This window comes from Macrobrachium nipponense, chromosome 1 (genome assembly GCF_015104395.2).
Source record: "Macrobrachium nipponense isolate FS-2020 chromosome 1, ASM1510439v2, whole genome shotgun sequence".
Taxonomy (NCBI): Eukaryota; Metazoa; Arthropoda; class Malacostraca; order Decapoda; family Palaemonidae; genus Macrobrachium; species Macrobrachium nipponense.
The window spans coordinates 180,627,593-180,649,258 of record NC_087200.1 but is presented as its reverse complement, the minus strand read 5'-3'; the positions used below and the strand labels follow the sequence as shown (position 1 = coordinate 180,649,258).

The 21,666-nt window shown below is 36.6% G+C and overlaps 3 protein-coding genes across 3 annotated transcripts; all 3 read left to right on the top strand.

The window, feature by feature from the left end:
* Positions 1 to 1,181: 1,181 nt before the first annotated feature.
* LOC135219882 (mitochondrial import inner membrane translocase subunit Tim10 B-like) lies at positions 1,182 to 11,064 on the top strand. Its single transcript, XM_064257024.1, has 3 exons — positions 1,182 to 1,340; positions 8,615 to 8,710; positions 10,864 to 11,064. The coding sequence occupies exons 1-3, from the start codon at positions 1,311 to 1,313 to the stop codon at positions 11,062 to 11,064; spliced, it is 327 nt and encodes a 108-aa protein (XP_064113094.1). The 5' UTR covers positions 1,182 to 1,310.
* Positions 11,065 to 11,136: 72 nt separating this feature from the next.
* Positions 11,137 to 11,781, top strand: LOC135219880 (DNL-type zinc finger protein-like). Its single transcript, XM_064257019.1, has one exon. It carries the CDS (start codon positions 11,137 to 11,139, stop codon positions 11,779 to 11,781), a length of 645 nt encoding a protein of 214 aa, XP_064113089.1.
* A 43-nt stretch (positions 11,782 to 11,824) lies between these two features.
* On the top strand, positions 11,825 to 12,820 carry LOC135219879 (L-seryl-tRNA(Sec) kinase-like). Its single transcript, XM_064257018.1, has one exon. The coding sequence runs from the start codon at positions 11,825 to 11,827 to the stop codon at positions 12,785 to 12,787; it is 963 nt and encodes a 320-aa protein (XP_064113088.1). The 3' UTR covers positions 12,788 to 12,820.
* Positions 12,821 to 21,666: the final 8,846 nt, after the last annotated feature.

The window sequence follows — 21,666 nt, the reverse complement described above, 5'->3', positions numbered from 1 at the left end:
ATGTAATATATATATATATATTATATATATATATAGTATATATATATATATATATGATGTGAGAGAGATGAGAGAGAGAGAGGAGAGAGATAGAGAGAGAGAGAGAGAGAGAGGTCTGGTTGGACGCATGGAATCGCCCTCACGACCTGATATGCGACTAGCTATGCAGAGTGATCCTGTATTTGAGAACTTTATTAGGCAGATTATTCAGTCATCAAATGGTAGTATCAAGCGGTCTGAAAATATCCGTATTTTAAGGTCACTGGGCTATCTCACTTTCTTTAGTTTATCTATCTAGCTGATTCGTCATATCACCTTTGTTTTAAGAGAATTTGGGTCACCCATTGTATCTTTGTATGCTAGCTTTTTCGTTCTTTTTCTCGCTAATCGTTCTTATTTACACATTTTTTTCTTCTTTTACTTTATTTGTATGTTTTCTCTCTCTCTCTCTCTCTCTCTCTCTCTCTCTCTCATCTCTCTCTCTCTCTCTCTCATCTCTCTCTCTCTCTCTCTCTCTCTCTCTCTCTCTCTCTCTCTCTACACAAAAGGGTTTCTTGCCTTTAAATCACAAACTGATGCTGCGGCATTATAATACGATTGTATTAAATCAACTATAAGCAATCTTCTATTCATCTCATAGTCGTCCCTTGCGTATATTATGAAGTTATAAAATTTATCATGCTCAAATAATTCATATAATTCTTTTAACAGTCTTGGCTTAATAGAAAAAAAATAGATGCAACATTAACATTGCTTTCGGTGACGTAATCTTAAAATCTTTACTATTTCAAGAAGAGATTTTGGGAAGCGTTTACCTCGAATTTAAATTCTGAACAAGATGCATATTAAAATACTGGCGTTGTTATCCATATACTATTAATCATAAGTGAAAATGAAATACTCTAATACCTATACGTAAGGCCAAATCCTTGCGGTATTTCAAAATTTAAGATTATTAGCATTACGTACATTTCCCTCGAAGCTGAACGTTGCCAGCATGACAAAAACGCGACCGAACAAAATATACTTTATTTGAACCAAAATTAAATATCACTATCTTTCACATTAAATGAATTAATGCCTAGATTTTTCTTATAATATGATATTTTATTACACGGAGCAACATCAATATGATTTATTTACTTTTAGAATAGTCTAAATTAAATGTACCATATTAAAAACAAGGGACATTTTCGGCACCGGGAAAGTTCATTGTCAAGTATAACATCAGCTGCTGGACTACAGATGATCATAGTGTAAACAAAATTCCATGTTTCATGTAATCTTACCGACAGGATCGTAGTTTGGCCATGGACGAAGTCGAGAGCCAATTTAGGCAAGTAAGTGATAATTAGGCTAGGCTAATGATAATGACCTAGGTTTAGAGCATGTCAGACTACCTTAGGCCTAATGCCCGCTTTCACCTGCAGAATTTTTGTTACCTAGGTAGCCTGAGGTCCAAGTCTGGCCCCGGAACATTTTCGCCCATTTTACGACGAAAATCGTGGTGCAGAGTCTATATCAAATGGGCAATAGAAGGAGGACCAATCTCAAAATGAGCTTAACACGCATACCTAGACCACTCCTACACGGTTTACCTTTGTTGAATTAGCTAGCCTAGTCGGGTAAAAAAACCGTAGGATTCAGAGTGGTCCATGTACGTTCAGCTTGGACAATCCCAAAAGAAGTACATTAGGGTAGATTACCACGGCAGGCCAACCAGGCCACCTACAATCATGTTTGCCACCCTCCGAAAAAGAAAAAAAAAATACATTAGGCCCTATAACGCGTCCTGACACCCGAGATGGGCATCAGTCGCGACTTGTTGTTGGTGAGAAACGGAGCTAAAGACCTCTACTCTCCTTTCGAAGTAAGTATTTTCTCCAAAGTTAGAAATTAAGGCCAAATTTTAAGATTTAAACAGAGGGTACTGAAAATGGCGCCCCACGGCAGTGGAAATCTCACAAAACGCTTTAGAAATTTTTACTTAGCCTACAACTAAAAATGTTTCGAAGATTGACGCCATCTCGATGTTTACGGAGTCGCTTGTGTCAACAAACTTTCCATTTCCTGTGATAAATCCGCACACCACCGGTACCCACAGACGCTGGAGCACTTTTTATCACAATCGAAACACGATTTCTCACCAACAACAAGCCAGGAGTAAACAGCTGTTTTGGTAGAAGATGACGAGAAGCGTGCTCTTAGCTAATTTTTAAATAAGTAGTAAAAACATCAATATTTTACATATTTATGATGATTAATTTGAAAATATTCGTTATTGAAAAAGTAACTCGACTCTGACTCAAATTTAAGTAATTATTTTTCTGAATTAGAACGTTCTTTTAAGTTCTGTATTATGACGTCACGACATCTTGACTTTCGTACCTATTGTAAATAATTGCTATACTCAACTGTCATTGCAGAACAGTTTACCAGTTATTCATGCAGATTGTTATCAGCTATACATGTAATTGTTATAATCGTAATGCGCATATATATCTTTATTATTTACTTTTTGGATATATGAAGATGTTTTACTGCGGAATTATCGCCGTAGTGTGACGCAATCGTTTTCGGTCCATAGGGCCTCTGTCTGTTTTCGCACCATAAGAAATTATGGGGCCGAATTTGCAATGACCAGAAAGTCGTTAAAAGAGGAAAGTTAGCATTGAGGGGCATATGTTTTGACTGAGAAAAATACAAATTTATTCAATAGCTAGCTTGTAAAAAATACTTGGTTATAAAAACTTGATTGACAACTAAGCAGCATGTCTACTATGGGTTTCAGAGACAGTGCAAGCACGTTTTTGGGCAATACCTATTTCTGTAACGAACACTCGTAACAGAACGAGATTTTGCTATAGTGCATTGCACCCAGTGCCGTAATTTATAAGGGTATCGTGAATCACTAATCGTAAAGAATAACGACACTTGTCCTTGTACCAAGAGACAAAAACTCCATTATGCAGAAATGGGATATGAACACGTGTATAAAAGCTCCACCCTACCCTCTCCCCACCCCCCCCCCCCCTCCACCGCCATCCACCCTTTTCTTCTTCCTCCGCCTTTCCTTTCCTCCTTCTCTCTCTCTCTCCTCCTCTCTCTCTCTCTCTCTCTCTCTCTCGTCTCTCTCTCTCTCGTCTCTCTCGCCATTCGGTATGTGTTGACCCTCCAAACTGGGTATAAGACTACACACAAAACGTTGAAATTGGTGAAATTAGGCTATGTATTGGAAGTATATATACATAAATATTAAAGCAATTTTATCATTATTGCATTACTATGACAACTAGAATTCATGGAAACAGTTTATAATAATGGAAACGGCGTATGTGTGAAGCCTCCACTAATGTGGCAACGATGAATTTTGCCTTCTTAGCATGCAAACATTAAAGGTTACATTTATTTCTGGCATACGATTATTAAAGAAATTCAAAATACTAATAAAGACTGAAATCAATGAAAAGTGCTAGCAAAACAAAAAAGCAAAAAAAAAATAAATAAACGTAGTCGTTCCTCTGCACTTTTCCGTATTCGTTCCTCTATGGTTTTCGGCAGCCAGATGTACGAAAACGTTAGACATGAATTAAATCAAAATTTTTAAATAACAAAGTAAATTTAACTAAATAACGAGTAAAGTAAACAGTTTTATGGGAATAAAACTTTGCAGTTTCGTCGTCTGTCGTCGTCTGCTGTTCGTAATTGTGTTTATGGCGCGCAGCGCTTAGAAAACCAGGAACAGCAACGGGTTTAAAGTGCAATGTGGAGTGAACTGAGACCAAAATGTGTATAACAATCAAATAAGCACTGTGGAGTTTCAGTTGTGATGGCAGTAAGGATAAAAACCGCCGATTACAAGGTAAGAATGAATTCAGTTCCAACCATAACCCCGGGAATAACAAGTTTCATACTTTCACTAATATAGGCAACAAAATGTTGTTTTATTGTGCTGATTACAACTGCAATCTTGAGTAAGATCAATAAACGTTACATACATACGCTAACATTGTTCAAATGAGTGCTGGGAAGGCTGGGGAAAGATGGTGGCCGTCACTGATGAGAACCGTCCATGCAAAACGTAGCCGCCATATTGGATTTCAAAACTGCCTTGAAAACATATTTTACGAAGAGCTCACATGCTTATTTTAGTTTCGTATGGGCTTTCATATATCACAATATGTTGACGAAACTTCAGTCTTTTAAATGGTATGCTTAGAGTTGCAATTGTATTCATGTTTCACCAATTAAATATCGAGTGAATAAGACCCGTCTACCGTGATGAGGGTTGGCCTGTCGTGATATTCTACCCTATAACGCGTCCTGACATCGGAGATGGGCATCAGTCGCGACTTGTTGTTGGTGAGAAATGGAGCTAAACACCTCTACTATCCTTTCGAAGTAAGTATTTTCTCCAAAGTTAGAAATTAAGGCCAAATATTAAGATTTAAACAGAGGGTAGTGAAAACTGTGTCAAACGTAGTGCAAATCTCACCAAAACGCGTTCAACATTTTTACTTACAACTCAAAGTATTTAGAAGATTGATGCCATCTCGATGTTTACGGAGTCGCTTGTGTCAATAAACTAACCATTTCCTGTGATAAATCCGCATACCACTTGTACCCACAGATGCTGGGGCACTTTCATCACAACAAACGAAAAACTTTTCCTCACTGAGTAAACAACTGTTTTGTAGAAGACGACGACGAAGAGTGCACTTCAATAATTTTTTAAATAAATAGTAAAACATCAATATTTTACATATTTATGATGATTAATTTGAAAATATTCGTTATTGAAAAAGTAACTCAATTCTGACTCAAATTTAAGTAATTATTTTTTGGAATTAGAACGTTCTTTTAAGTCCTGTATTATGACGTCACAACATCTTGACTTTCGTACCTATTGTAAATAATTGCTTTACTCAACTTTCTTGCAGAACAGTTTACCAGTTATTAATGCAGATTATCAGCTCTTCATGTAATTGGTATAATCGTAATGTGCATATATATCTTTATTATTTACTTTTTGGATATAAGAAGATGTTTTACTGCCGGATTATCGCCGTAGTGTGACGCAATCGTTTTCGGTCAATGCGCCTCTGTTTTCGCACCATAAGAAATTATGGGGCCTAATTTGCAATGACCAGAAAGTCGTTAAAAGAGGAAAGTTAGCATTGAGGGGCATATGTTTTGATTGAGAAAAATACAAATTTATTCAATAGCTAGCTTGTAAAAAATAATTGATTTAAAAAATCTTGATTGACAACTAAGCAGCATACCTACTATGGGTTTCAGCGACAGTGCAAGCACGTTTTTGGGCAATACCTATTTCTGTAACGAACACTCGTATCAGAACGAGATTTTGCTATAGTGCATTACACCCAGTGCCGTAATTTATAAGGGTATCGTGAATCACTAATCGTAAAGAATAACAACACTTGTCCTTGTACCAAGAGACAAAAACTCCATTATCCAGAAATGGATACGAACACGCGTATAAAGCTCCACCTACCCTCTCCCCCCCCATCCACCGCCACCCCTTTCCTTCTTCGTTCCTTCGCCTTCCTTTCTCTCTTCTCTCTCTCTCTCTGTTGCCATTCGGTATGTGTTCACCCTCCAAACTGGGTATAAGAGTACACACAAAACGTTGAAATTGGTGAAATTAGGCTATGTATTGGAAGTATATATACATAAATATTAAAGCAATTTTATCATTATTGCATTACTATGACAACTAGAATTCATGGAAACAGTTTATAATAATAAAACGGCGTATGTGTGAAGCCTCCACTAATGTGGCAACGATGATTTTGCCATTCTTAGCATGCAAACATTAAAGGTTACATTTATTTCTGGCATACGGTTATTAAAGAAATTCAAAATACTAATATAGACTGAAATCAATAAAAAGTGCTAGCAAAAAAAAAAAAAGCAAAAAAAAAAAAAAAAAAAAAAAAAAAAAAAAAAAAAAAATATCCGTAGTTGTTCCTCTATGGTTTTCGGCAGCCAGATGTACGAAAATGTTAGAAACATTGGATTGTATCTACTTTAGAAATATCTGTAATTTTTCGGGGTAATTTGGTTGCAAAAAAGGGATAATATACATGAATTAAATTAAAATGTTAAATAACAAAGTAAATTTGACTAAATAACGAGTAAGTAAACAATTTAGGGAATAAAACTTTGCAGTTTCGTCGTCTGCTGTTCGTAACTGTGTTTGTGGCGCGCGCGCTTAGGAACCAGGAACAGCAACTTGTTTAAAGTGCAATGTGGAGTGAACTGAGACCAAAATGTGTATAATAACAATCAAAGCACTGTGGAGTTTCAGTTGTGATGGCAGTAAGGATAAAAACCACCGATTACAAGGTAAGAATGAATTCAGTTCAAACCATGACCCCGGGAATAAGAAGTTTCATCCTTTCACTAATATAGGCAACAAAATGTTGTTTTATTGTGCTGATTACAACTGCAATCTTGAGTAAGATCAATAAACATTATGCTAACATTGTTCAAATGAGTGCTGGGAAGGCTGAGAAAGATGATGGCTCCGCTGTGCTTACGAACGGCACCTCACGTGGGTGCCGCCACATGGATTTCAAAACTGCCTTGAAAACATGTTTTGTTTTACGAAGACTTCACATGCTTATTTTAGTTCGTATGGCACTTTCATATATCACATTAGTTGATGAAACTTCAATCTTTGAATGGTATGCTTAAAGATGTAATTGTGTTCTTGTTTCACCAATTAAATATCGAGTGAATAAGGGTGATCCACGCGATGATGATGGATCCACTGCTGTGTTTCTCCCATTTGTCGATTTAATCAAAAGCCCACCCTCAGCAAATCAAAACATAGACTAGGCTTACTAATTCCTATATAGCTAGGATACGATAGTCCTAACCTAAACCTGAAGGTTCAGCATTTTACCTGACCTTAGCTATGGGTTTTGCTGCTCACTTTGCTCCTCTAGTGATGACCTTTTATATTCTCACTTCTTAATAGCCTTACTAACCTTCAGTTACACTCCTAACCTTACTCAAACATTTGATAGTTAGGGTAAAATACCGAATGGCCAGTCTTTACTGTAGTGCAATCACCTTCCCGAAAAATAACTTTCACACTTCCTGTAACCCAGGATAGGCATTACTCAAGAGCCAGCATCTGTCGAAGCAACACCTCGAGACCTCTACTTTCCTCTCGAAGTGAGTTTTTTCTCCCAAGTCACAAGTTAATGCCATAATTTCCGATTTTCATGAAGGTGGTCGCACTATGGTAGAGGTGGTAGCCAGGTGGCTATTCGGTATTTTACTCTAAACCTAGTAACATGTTTACTTAGCCAAAGACTTCAGCCCTGGACCACATTAGCCTAGCCTATTGGCCTAAGCCTACCCTAGAGCCTTTTCTACCTCTAGGGTTAGGCTGGTACAAAGCCTGCTGTTGGATAGACAATATGTACTACCTATTCAGACACTGGGTTTAGCCCTGGATTTCATTTTGGTCAGCACAAACGTAAAACCATGCTAGCCATTGTTAACACATTCATATCACATGAGCATGCTTACCTAGCCAAATTATCATCCCCAAAAACCCCCGTACATGGTGTACTTACCAAGCCGAATAGTCTGTGCCTTTTTATCCGTGAGTGTTGACTCATGCGCAAATTGTGAGAGGTATTCAAGGCGCTGGCATGGTTCTTCATTATTTTCCATCATATTCTGTTGAAATAAAATGCATTGAAAAGTATGTGCTTTTTGTTAAGTTTATACGTAGTTGTTCCTACATGGTTTCAGAAAATTTACTTTCTATAAATATTTTTGACCAACGTTTCATTCATTTTCAGTAATATAAATGTAATAATAAAAATAAAATTGTATTGTATATTAGGCTATACAGTATTTCAAGACATATTTGTGTTCATTTTGAAAAGAAAAAATAAAATAATTACTTCTGTTTTCAAGACAAGAAGAAATTACAACATTCGAGCATCTTTTTCCATCATGAAAGCATCACCCTTTTTGCCATGAAAACTTCTTAGCCAGTCAGATAAATAAAAAATATGATAACAAAGAGTTATGTCAACTCTTAGCTATTGTCAAAGAAGGAAAATCCTTCACCAGTGAGAGAATATTATATAACCAGGGTGTTCGAGGAGAAACTTAGGAAAAATTCTGAACATGGTTGTTATATTAATCCAACATAGCCTAACCTATTGTACGATAGTGAATAAAGAACACTTTTGCATTTGAATCCTGTTTACATTTTGAATCAGGAATTTTTTTGGGGTAATATGCAGTTATTTGGGCTACAAATAAATATGAAAGTTTTTCAATATATTACAGTTTGATTTAGTTAACAATAAGGCTTCATAAAATATCTGTTTCAATGCTGCTTACTGTACTACTTAATCTCCTTCATAGCTATTAAACTGCCCAGATACAAAATTGTTGATTGTGAGACTGGTTTCACCTATTAGTTAGCTATTGCTTTGCTAATTATAACCAGCAATATGACACGGGTTCCTTACTCATTTATGTAAATAGTATTGCATTTTTTATTGCACTCATAGAGCTCTCTCTTTCCATGAAATTAATAATTATTTTTGTTTTACAGTTTAAAGATTTCCTGTATCTCTACAATCAAATTTCTGAAAAGTGCTTCGATCTGTGTATCACAAGACTGCATCAGAGGGATTTGACAGAAACAGAGGTGAGTTTTATGTGGAATGGAATTTAACAGTTTTGCTGAGGTATCTATCAGAAAACAAAATACTGTCGCAATGAAAGAGTAGTAGGAACATGTCTTGTATTTTGCTTATAGGAACAATCAATAGCATATACTGTTTGCTTTTTTTCCTCTCCAGTGTTACAAAAGTGTAGTCAGTTCAAGAAAAGATGGCATTGCTTAGATGTTTATGCCATGTTACTGGCAAATATAATTACAGTAATGGGTGGTGACTATAAAAAGCCATGATAAATGCTTGAATTGTTTATGGACATATTATGGTGATGCTAGTGATGCAGGGAAGCACTTTTGTAATTTGCAATAAAGAAGGTAGAAAAACTTAACACAAAATTAACGAGAGATATGCAGATTATTAACACAAAATTAACGAGAGATCTGCAGATTATTTTTCTGGATGCTCCTTTGAAGTGAAATAATGAAAGCTTTCAGAATATTCAAAAGGTTCATATAAAGTAACTGGAGTACATAGTACACTCAAGAATTGCTTCATGGATCCAAGATCACATGATGAACATGACAGGCAAATATGATTAGCGTGACTGATAAATATCTAGACATCTTTTTAGTTGTAGCAATTTGCACTTAATTTTTTTAAAACACCTACCAGTCTATTACTTTATTCCCAGCTTTACAGAAATAGACATAGTCAGGTCTATGATGCAAGTACTTCAGTACATTACAACCCAAAATGCATGTAGATAAGAATGTTATTGCAAGGTATGAGTACATTACTTCAAAGTTAATGTAAGATTGAAATTAGTTATAGTAACACTGAAATCAAACAGGTATTTGTCCTCATTCATAGACACTATTCTGATCAATGTTGCAAGTATCACACACACATAGTATGTGTGATTGACAACAAACCTGTGAAGAGGGGTGAAAAGGAAACAATTATGACTGGTAGAGTAGAAAGTCTATAAAATTATTTACTTAGGTCTAAGAATGACTAGGACAAAGGGGGTTTGGCTGTCATTAATGATTATAAACATTAGTACAAAGTGATATGATCAACCCAAGTCACTTATTTGTTTAAACTAAGAGGCGTGAAAATTAACAAGTACATAGAAGTAGGTGAAATGCAAGGAGGAAAAAGACCAAGGAATCAGGTGATAAGACAGAAAGCAATGTCGAAAAATAATGATTAAAAACTAGTATTGCCCATAATTTTTGTGTAAAGGTGCGTTCACACGGTCGAACAATGCCCGACGGACAAACATTGTTGCCATATCAAAGGCGAAGCAGGATGACGTCAAAAGCGTTGAAACGAGGGAAGTAGATTTGGCAACAAACTGTGGTACCAGTTGAAGTTGTATTCACTGTTCTTACTCTGCTCACAAGGCAAACTCTGGTAAGCAATTGTTAATTGGTAACAATGCTTGTCCGTCGGACGTTGTTCGACCGTGTGAACGCACCCTAAGACATGTTGTAGCTGATGCCCCTATATGGGGAGTAATCACTGAAGAAGAGAGAACTGATCTTTGAGAGATTCCATCCTAAATAACAGAACAATAAAGATAGAAACTTTGAAGAAGTAAAAGCCATGACCCGAGTTTATGGATAACAAGGCCATATGCTAAAATGCTTGGGATATGTTAAGGGAAGTGACATAACACTCCCCAAATGAATGTTTCCTTTTGATTCGTTTATATTGTACTTCAGCACACTGAACTATGTCATGTAGTACATATATTTAACATATATTATACTGAATTCAGATAACAAATAGCACCTATTAAAAACATAGTAAAAGAATGTTATTCAGTAGGCCATTGATAGATTCACCAAAAGACTCAAGGCTGATGTAGTGTGCCCCACTCATTTTTTTTTTAGGATTCTTTAATCATTTCTACACCTCCAGTGTCACTCCATGTATTGTTTATTAACATGTTTACTTCAGATTTAGATCATAGAATCTGTGCACATTTGTACCATAATTACTCCTGCAAGCCTCTTGATTAATATTCTAATGAACTTGTAGAAATACAATCATCATCTATGAATGGAAAATTTTGGAGAACACATATTCCAATGTTTTCTATGTGGAAGAACTTGAATTTACCACTGTTAATCTTCTATTTATTCATTTTTGTCTACTGAATTTGTTTTTATTTCAGACTGCCTGTGTGGATACATGCGTAGGAAAACAAGTCAGTGTCAATCACAAGATAATGGCTGTGTATTCTGAAGTTCAGCCTATTTATATGCAGAAGCGTTTGGATGAAATGAACAAACAGATAGAAGCTCAGCAGCAGATGGCAGCACAACTTGAAGAACAGCAGAATCTGCAGAATCTCCAAACAGAACCTCAAACTTAGAGTTTAGATTGAGAATATTGCATGAGTTTAGGATCCAGCATCTTGCAAGTGTTTAATAGTTCCATATAAGTTATGGCGCAGTTCCGGAGGTTAACTTTGGTTAAAACCTTGATACGTAGATCCTATTGCCCACCCCTCTCAGCACAACTGCTGTCTCCCCAGCATTTCACTCAGCATGTGCAGTTACCTGCCAGTTTATCAAAACCAATTCGTCAACTTACAGTGAGTGCTGTTAGTCGATGCAAAGGTGCTACTGAAGCAGACACTGGTGAAAAGCAGTCATTAGGAAAGGTTGATTTAAAGTTCCAGTTAGTATTTACATGTAAAGTGTGCAGCACCAGACAGACAAAAATCATATCTCAGTTAGCATACAAAAAAGGTGTTGTCATTGTGACTTGTGATGGCTGTGCAACTAAACATTTAGTGGCTGATAATCTTGGATGGTTTTCTGACTTAGAAGGAAAGAAAAACATTGAGGAAATCTTAGCAGCCAAAGGTGAAGCAGTGCAGAGAGGATTAGCATCCTCTTATTTGGAACTTGGGGAAAACAGTGTACAAGCGTCAACATCCAGCACCATAGACTATGAAAAAGAGGAAGAGCAGAGGGCAGCTGATGCTTGGAATGTTGCACAAGAGACTCTTAAAATGATGGCTGCTGATACAGGAACTCCATCAGATTCTAATGACAAAGGTAGTAATGATGGTAAGAGTCGGTAGTTTTAAATTTAATTTGTAGCAAATTATCATAAAATACAGTAAAATGGGGACAACCATAGCCCTTACTGTCGTGATGGGTTTACCTGGTGCAGGTAAATCAACTCTGTGCGAAACTCTTGCCTCAGCATCCAGCGAAAACCCTGATCTTGAAGGTTTCATTTTCATTCATGTTTGTTTTGACACTTTGATTCCATTGTCCCTTCAAGAGAAATTTGTCGAGGCTAAAAAAGCAGGAGTTGAAGATACGGCTGAGAGTTGGAAACAGGCTAGATTGGAAGTTTACTTGAATGTTGATAAATTAGTTAGTTGTTTGAAGACTGATTATTATGATCCTGGCGTCTTTAAGTCTTTTAATGTACATAGAACCTGTATAGGGAAAGACTCTAAGTTTGTTATTCTTCTAGACGATAATTTTTATTACCGAAGCATGAGGTATGAGTATTATCAGTTAGCTAGAAAACACACAGTTGGATTTATGCAGATGTATATTGATATTAATTATAATGTTGCCATAAAGCAAAACTCGAATAGAACCCAAAGAGTTCCTGAAGCTGTAATACAAAGTATGGCAGAGAAGTTTCAGCCTCCAAAACCAACAGAAAATAGGTGGGAAGATCCAACTTTTGTGACAGAGTCTTCAGATGGAACAGACTTAAAGGCTCTCTGGGATATGATATTACTGAGTATGTCATCTCCAGTATTGCCAGTTGAGAACAATGAATTGGAGAAAGAAGAAGCCAGACTCATATGCTCACGTAATGTTGCCCATCAGGCTGACTTGTATTTGAGATCCCTTGTTGGTAAAACTATAAAAGAAGCACAGAATACTAGTCCCAAGAATAACAAAGATTTTGCTGCTCAGGTTAATACAGCTCGTCAGTTGGTCATGGCATCGGTACGTAAAGGTTCACTTCTGTTTCCACCAAGCATAGCAGAAAACATTGATGATACTAATAAGGAATCTTTTGAAAAGTTTCTTCTAGAAGAATTCAAAAGGAATTTGTAATATAGTGTATTGTAATTAAACTGTGGAAGTTTATGTGGATAATTAATTTCACAATCTCATCCCTTTTTTTTTTTTTTTTTTTTTTTTTTTTCTAATAAAGTTTACCTAATTATAAGGGTACTATAAAATGTTTGTAGTAAATATTTTCTTCCATTTCATATTTTAAATAATGATTTGTAAACAGTACGTGTGACCATTCTTAGTGCGTTTTAACTCACAGTTTTAGCAATACTGATGTTTATACATTGTACAAACCTCTTATTTTACTTCTCTTCTGCTGTCTGCATAATCACAGACATTTATCTTATTTCAGTCACTTGGCAAATTCCGTGTTTGATATATTTTACTTTTTGTAAGCCTTGTGACAAATTTATTGCTGCACTGTAAGGCTGTCGACAGTTGTTATTACTGTATTATTGATAATAACAGCAGCGATAGTATTCAAGGTGAGTTAACATCCAAATAAAACAAGCCAACTTGCAAAGCAGGGTCTCACAAGCAGGCTGCCTGTATGTGAAAACCAAGTAGTATATGGAGAAAAGCAAATTACCAGGAAATAAGAATAAAGTAGAGATAAAGCAACAGAATAAATGTTTACAGCATGCATAAGCATCAGATCATAATGCTAAGGTAATGGTGCTTTAAAGTTCTATGCTCATTTGAACTTACGAGTATCAGTACTAATGATATACTAATTCCAAGAAGACTATTCCACTTTATCAGTGAGAGGAATGAAAAACTAATGGTGCTGGGTATTATGATGATGTAGCACAGCAACATCTGGAACATAATCCGTTCACAAACCCAGGGCCAATGTGATTCCAAACTTGACTGATTTTTTATGCTGCCTTTGACTTTGCTAACCTGAGGTAAACATACTATCTGTATAACTTAGGTGTCAAAGACTATGCACTTTAATTAAGTTGTTGATTCCTTTTATAGTGAATCAAAAGCTTTCAGTTGTTCCACATTCAGTGTTCAGACTCTGACCGTTTCAAGTGTATACTGTACTAAAAATATTATTGTAATCTACAGTTAGTACAGTAAGCCTGAGGAGATTTTTAAATGAATCGATTAATGGTGTAATTAAAAACGTGCAATGCTGATACCCAAGAGGACCCAGACTGCTGTTCAGCTGATCATGGAATGTGCTCATTCACAATTTATAATATGCTGTTCTAGAGCATAACCAGACTACCAGTCAATTGTATCATAATCTATAAAAGAAGCTGTAGTTGGAGTTGAAGAGCATGTAGCACTCTACTGCTTATATTGATCAAGTGATGTGTTATTCTTGACAGCAATCTTTTTTTATAGTGCCAAAAGTTACTAAGTGCTCCCAGAAAGATGGGGATTGATACATAGGATTATCCATCTTCCTACAAAGATCATACTAGTGTCACATACATCAGTGTGGTTCTACCATTGTTGATATATTTTTATCCTGCTTGGATGTTGGAAACCACTTAGAATATATCTTTTAGACAAAACTGCCAAAAGTATGGATTTCCATTATTTCTGCAGTGGTAGTTAGGATTTGGGCTCTATTACATGACAACTTGCTTGTCAGTTTTCATAAGCTTTACTTCATCAAGACCACTACTATCAGCTTTAGTTACCATGCCTATAAAATTGTTAAGCGCCTCAATGGCGTGGTAGGTATGTTATTGGCGTGCACCTCGGTGGCCGTGAGTTCGATTCTCGGGCATTCTATTGAGGTGTGAGAGATGTGTATTTCTGGTGATGAAAGTTCACTCTCGACGTGGTTCGGAAGTCACGTAAAGCCGTTGGTCCCGTTGCTGAATAACCACTGGTTCCATGCAACGTAAAAACACCATACAAACAAATATAAAATCAGTGAATGGTTCTCACTATGTAGAGCATCACATGTCAACATTTTATTTAGCTACTAGTGGCATACTGCACAGTTCTAGAGGTTTGTAATTTAACAAAAAGCTGTGTAAGTATTCCCAACACTGTTATTAATGATGATGCTTTATAGCCTTAGTTTTTTACATTCTTAAACTACTACTTATGTAAGTAGAAATTTATGTGCTTAATTTTCTTTGTAATTTTTATCCATATTATGCTGTAGCTCTGTATGGGCCTTTGTTCTGTGAAACTGTGCGTAACAAATTAATGATCTTTTAGGCTTGTTATATGTGAACTTGGGCAGCTTTTGTAGTGAGCTGCACTTGTGAGAATGCATGTGCTTGCTCATTGTCTTTCTTAGTGTACAGACTTTGCAAAGATGATGTTTTAAGTTGGAAAAATACTGAGAAATATTTTACAAATGTTTTTTCAAGAGTACATATATTACAAATTACTGTACAGCTAATGATACAGAGAAAGTAAGGATCTCTTGAAGCTGAAAACTGGAACTCAGTCCCCTTGATTGTTGTTAATGTGATGTCCCAAGTTATCATAAATTAGAACCGGGGTAATTTTTATACATGGACCAAACAAGTGAGTGTTCACTTCTTATGCCAACTTGTCTGTACTATGCAGAGCATTAGATCTGGGAACCAAGAAATCAGTTGCTCCATCAACATCAAGTGTGATGGAAAGCTAAGGATATTGCATCCAATGCTGGTTGCCGAGATTATGCACTGTCTTGATTGGCATCGCGAGAACACAGTACAAATAAGCCAGAAGAACTGAGGTTAAACATGGTGCTCCCACCACTAGAGCTATCATGAAAATACTCAAATATTTATGGGTAACATCTCAAAAAGAAAGAAGAGAAGTTAGATAGAAATATCCAAGCTGCAACACCAGATTCATAAAGAATTGTGGATTAATAATACTGTAATGATAATGATTTTTATAACTGGCAGGTGTGCTCTTTTCTGGTTAGCCATTGAGATGGTGCTGTCATAACGCAAATGTCAGAATAGCCTATATGGTTGTATCTTGACCTCTTCAAGTATCTCTAGAGGTGGTCATTGAAAGGGGAGTAAATCGATCTAGTGCATAGTTCGAAGTATAGCCAACTGTGTTGTCCTTTATTTATTTATTTTATTTTTGTGTGATTGGATGTAATCATCGGAGTTTGATCCATGGACAAAGCCTTAAAACCCCAACACCCAGCAGAGATAACTGCAGCACAGTATTGTCAATGCATAATAAAGATTTTATTCTTTAAATGATTTAGTGCAGTAGTAGGTCCATCATCAAGGTTAGCCAGTATAAGAGGCTTCCCAAAGTAGTTAATAACAGAGTACTATTGTACCTTATGAGACTCGGGGACTCCAGTTATTACAGGCTGTATAGAAAGCAGCATATTCAGTGGCACTTCGCATAATTTTTGCAAATACTGTAAGCTCAGAAAGTGCATGGTTGATTTCATGTGCAACCTTAAACGCAAGCACATATGACCTCTTTCAAGACAACAGAATAAACCAGTAAACAAGCAAAGGGAGAAACTTTACGTATATGAAACTATAATCACAAAAGATGTAAAAGATTTTGTTAAAAGAAATGCTCAACCTTATTGGGCCAAATGGAGATTCACTGGTAGCCATATGAGGAAAGCCTCTGTTGGTCATTCTTGTTGATGTAAAACATGAACTTGGCAAAATGAATCTCCATCATTAATCATGAGTAGCTGAGTGCAAAGAAGTTGATGGATGCATTCTTTAGGTTTATGGGATCAGGATGTCACAAAACAGTAAGACCTGCCTCAATGTAGATACTGTACATCTTCCATGCACAGACACCTTCAGAAAAAACTCAGAGATATGAAGTTACTACCTCATAAGACAACTTGGTAGTCAGTGTGGTTGTTAATTTTAGCAGTTCCACACATCCAGTATACTGCACTAGATATGATTCTAAATCCTAAAGTATACTGAAGTCAACAAATGGACTGAGGAACATGGTTTTCAGGTTCCTGCCTCTACAATTGTTGCCATGAGCAAAAGTAGATACAGAAAAGTAGAGGAGACCAAAGTCTCACTCAAGCCTCATGGAAAAGAATTGAAAGTTTTAGACAGACCTTTGACAAGCAGCTAACTGGGGCTTTTGAAGTCCATATGGTGACTGCAGTGATTTCACATATAACTTAGAAAAGAGGAACTTGGGTCACTATGAGCATAAAAAGTTCCCTTAATGTGATATTTAAGATTCTTTGGAAATGTAATTTAAAGGTTTGGTATATATTATCCAAACCTTTTCAGAGTAAACAACAAAAGAGAAAAAACTTAACTTTAAGTAGATTATCTCATTATTCCTTTATGGTTCATTCTTTAAGCCTCGTGCTATTGTTCATTCTATAATGAAGAAAAAAAAAAAAAAGCGTCTCGGTGGCGTGGTTGGTATGGTGTTTGCGTCCCACCTCGGTAGTCGCGGGTTCGATTCTCGGCCATTCCATTGAGGAGTGAGAGATGTGTATTTCTGGTGATAGAAGTTCACTCTCGACGTTGTTCGGAAGTTAAGCGCCTCAGCGGCGTGGTTGGTATGGTATTAGCGTCCCACCTCGGTGGTCGCGGGTTCAATTCTCGGCCATTCCATTGAGGAGTGAGAGATGTGTATTTCTGGTGATAGAAGTTCACTCTCGACGTGGTTCGGAAGTCACATAAAGCCGTTGGTCCCGTTGCTGAATAACCACTGGTTCCATGCAACGTAAAAGCACCATACAAACAAATTGTTCGGAAGTCACGTAAAGCCATTGGTCCCGTTGCTGAATAACCACTGGTTCCACGCAACGTAAACCACCATACAAACAAAAATAATGAAAATATGAATATTACAAGAAGATAAAAGATTGGGTATTGGAGATCTTTGTACAGCACATAAATAAGAAAAATAAAGGCCAAAAGACTTAGAAGTGCTGTGGCAGGGGAATGAGAAAATGATAGATATACAAGAGATAAATAAATGTAGTTGTAACATCTATGTTGGGTGCAGACATGAATCCTAAACCATAATCATATTAGAATGTTATACCGTGCTGTAGTGATTATAATAAGTATATTTGTCAATACTTACGGCGCAGGCAATAAATTTAAGAAGCAACGAATAGGGCCGTATCAAAGCCTTACAAGCTTAAAACAACTACTTACTTCTAGTGAGTTCATACACATGAACCCACTGTAGAAAGTATGTTAAATTCATGCAACATCAACCAACTATGAAGCATTTAAACCATCGAACATCTGAGTTATGGTGGGAAAGGGGGTTGGTGGGTGGAAGGTTTGTTAACTATATCAAGACTTATCCCTACGTTAAGGGGTCGGTTGCCTGATGCACCTTCTATCAAAGGCATCATCCTCCAAAAAAAAAACTCTTCCCTCTATATATCATCCTTCACTTTATCTCGTCATCCATATCAAGACTAGTATAAGAAAATTTTATGGAACTTAACAGATATATTGATTCGATGGCTATCTCCACATGACCAACTTCTAACAGAAATCGTAGCACAGAATATACTTTTAAAGCAGCAAATCATCAACTCTGTACTGACTGTTCATGAAAGGAACTCATGAGGCTACGGTCATGGAATGAATAGGTCTACTTAGTGTCATCGTATTCTGTTCCTGCAGAAAAGTGGAGGCACAGCAAACGCAGGAGAGAACATCACTCATTGGAGTCCCTTCACTTCATAGTTAATCATCACCAAGTACAGTCAGTTGTTTCCCGCAGGGGAGTCTATTGTTGTCAGTGATGCAAAAGACTGACAACAAACTGCTTCTGTAAATGTGTAACGCAAGCTTCAGGAAAAAAAATCTGCCTCATTTAGGTTAGTTCAGAAATATCATAAAAATTTTAATTATAGGCTTCAGGTCCAAGAGAAATAGATGCTTTTAAAGCACAGTAACCAATCCGATTAATCATTAGTGACAAAAAATAGTAACATTAATCACATTTGCGTGTGATCACCGATTTAAAACTCACTTTTTTTGAAAAGGCATTACAAATCCGTAAGTCCAGAAAAGTAATGGAAGTGTTCAAGTCAGTGGGACTGAATTGCTCGTGGGCGAGGGAGGATATTCAATTTACTACTTTGTCAACACCTCACAAAGTATTTGTAGAATTAACAGAAATACATTTTTTTTTTTTTTGGTAGCAGATTTTCTAGTTACGGACAACTTGACTGCGGCACTTGATGCCATTTTAACTGGTTCTCTGATATAATCTAGTAGTACCGCAGTCGAAAAAAATGACCGCAGTGTCTTATGTAAGCAAGAAAGCTATTTGTCTCAGTCTGGGACAACATTAAGAATAATCCAACCGTTAAGATGCGACGCTATCTAGTAGATTAGCATCAGAGGAGCCATAGTACTACATGGAGACGAAAATGCAATGAGGCATTAAAACATTCCCTTCGCTACACAGTAGACCTAATAAGCGCCTTACATCAAGATCAAACCTTACTAATTAAGTTACTCCCATGTTGTTAACATTAACCTTTAGCAAATAAGCTTTTTATTAACTCTAGGCCTAGTGCGAAAGCAAATCGAGAAACCAAAGAAACATCAAGAATATAGCGCAGACAAATCCCATCCGGTACATTTCCTAGAACAAGTCACGACGAACTAAACAAAATTATCGCCAATTAAACCCCCCCTCAGTTACCTCTGTCACCAACCGCTGTTACATGAAACGTAACCTCCAACCGCCAACCCCGACCACACTGGTAATCAAAAGTCATTCAGTTTCTCCTGCCTGTGTCAGCAAAGAGTTCATGGGAAACAGACGGTATATTTTCCTCTTATTCATGGGGGTTACGTAAGTTCATGTACAGCAGTTCAACAGATTAGTTTGGGGAAAGAACAGAGGAAGAAAATTAAATGGTCAATTGAATAGCTGCCGTTACGTATTTGAGACTGGAATGGTAAAGAGATTCTTTTGCGACGATTCATAAACTCATGATTTTGCATTTAATTGTTTGGCACTACCTATACAAATATATATATATATATATATATATATATAAACAATGAAAGTTTACGAAAATAATGCATTTTTCTTTCGTCATATATACGTACATAAAACACACACACACACACACACACACACACACACACACACACACACACACACACACACACACACACACACATATATATATATATATATATATATATATATCTATATATATATATATATATATATAGAGAGAGAGAGAGAGAGAGAGAGAGAGAGAGAGAGAGAGACCCACAATATGAAATTATTTTCTTCACTTATAAAGATAAAAATTTATTTAGCTCCTCTCTCTCTCTCTCTCTCTCTCTCTCTCTCTCTCTCTCTCTCTCTCTCTCTCCTCTCTCTCTGTTCCTAACTTTGGAATAAGAAAAAAACAACGATACTCGATTCATGGACACTTTAAAATACCAGGTTTTGCAAACAGAACAATCTTTTATTCGTGGTTACTATCGCCATTGATTCCTAGTGTCGTAAATATTCTAAAGGTACTGTGACAAAGCGTTGTCATGGTTTTCGACCAAGTTTAGAGAAATCATAGAAGAAGAAGAAGAAGAAAACAAAAATGAAATCCAGGCCACGGCAGGATTTTAGTCTAAGCCCCATGGTATATGAGTCACCTTGGCTCAAGGCAGCGAACCAACGAACGCACTTGCATAATCGTCTGGTGTGTGGCACCGTTTCTCTTGGGGGAAATATGAATATGCATGAGAATATTATAGAACGGGCTGCGTTCTTATCATTTGGCTGCCATCGAGTAAGCCTGTGCTTAATAATTTCAGTAGGCCTACATAAAGTTTCCTCGATGTTGATTCTGCCTATACTCTGTTTTTTTTTCATCTGTCCATCCGGCTGTGGGGTTTTTGTATGGTAACACTGCGTCCCGGGCTTTAAATAGTTACGCTACGTGTAAGTTTTAGGTAAATAAAAGGATATCTGGGTGTACATTTGCAACTGAAAAGTGTTTTAATAATTTACTGTATGCGAATTACACCATTATTATTCGAAATAGGTTATTGTTATTATTGTTGAATGTAAGCTCCCTTTTCGGGGTGGCGAATGGAACAGCCAGACGCAGTGGCGGGAAAATTGCTTCTCTCGCTGTTCACTACGGCAAGATGTCAACGTATTACTTCATTATACGTAAGTATATCAGTATGTACTGTTAATTTTTATAAAGTGCGTTTCAGCCAGATACGATATGATGTAACTTGGTTTAGCATCTGTTTGATGGAATTTGCGTCTGGCTGTTCCATTCACCACCCCGAAAAGGCAGCTTACATTCGACAATAATAACAATATCCTATTTCGAATATTAACGGTGTAATTCGCATACAGTAAATTATTAAAACACTTTTCAGTTGCAAATGTACAACCAGATATCCTTTATTTACCTAAAACTTACACAGCGTAACTATTTCAAGCCCGGGACGCAGTGTTACCATACAAAAACACCACTGGCGGATGGACAGATGAAAAAAAAACAGAGTATAGTATCTAGACCTAACAAGTCGTTAGTTGATAGAAACTTTAACGAACTTTACTAAGCATTTTTGTCATCGATTCAGTTTGAAGTGAATAATTATAAATAAATTCGTGTGCCTTTGTGTGTAACATTTTCAATAGGCCTAGACAAATTTTCTCCGGTGTTCAATCTATCTAATATATAGGCCTAGAATGTCGTTAGCTGCTAGAAACTGTGCGAACTTTATTAAGCATTTTTGTCATGTATTCAGCGTGATGTAAATAAATCTGCATACATTCGTTTGTCTTTTAATTCATGTCAAGTACGTCCCGGTGAGACTAACAGAATTAGCATTGGAAAGCTACGTAAATATTTGCTATACTTCCGCGTTAATCACATAAAAATAATGCTGAGTCATGCTTTGTTACAACTTGAAGGTGGCTCGTTCGAAAAGGGGCGCCGTGACCGACAACAGTTCATTGCAAGC

Excerpts from the sequence above, each read along its gene's own strand:
- LOC135219879 (XM_064257018.1), top strand. The coding sequence starts at position 11,825 with ATGGGGACAACCATAGCCCTTACTGTCGTGATGGGTTTACCTGGTGCA.
- LOC135219880 (XM_064257019.1), top strand. The coding sequence starts at position 11,137 with ATGGCGCAGTTCCGGAGGTTAACTTTGGTTAAAACCTTGATACGTAGA.
- LOC135219882 (XM_064257024.1), top strand. The coding sequence starts at position 1,311 with ATGGACGAAGTCGAGAGCCAATTTAGGCAA. Across the intron at positions 1,341-8,614 it reads TCGAGAGCCAATTTAGGCAA|TTTAAAGATTTCCTGTATCT; the intron begins GTAAGTGATAAT and ends TTTGTTTTACAG. Across the intron at positions 8,711-10,863 it reads GGGATTTGACAGAAACAGAG|ACTGCCTGTGTGGATACATG; the intron begins GTGAGTTTTATG and ends TTTTTATTTCAG.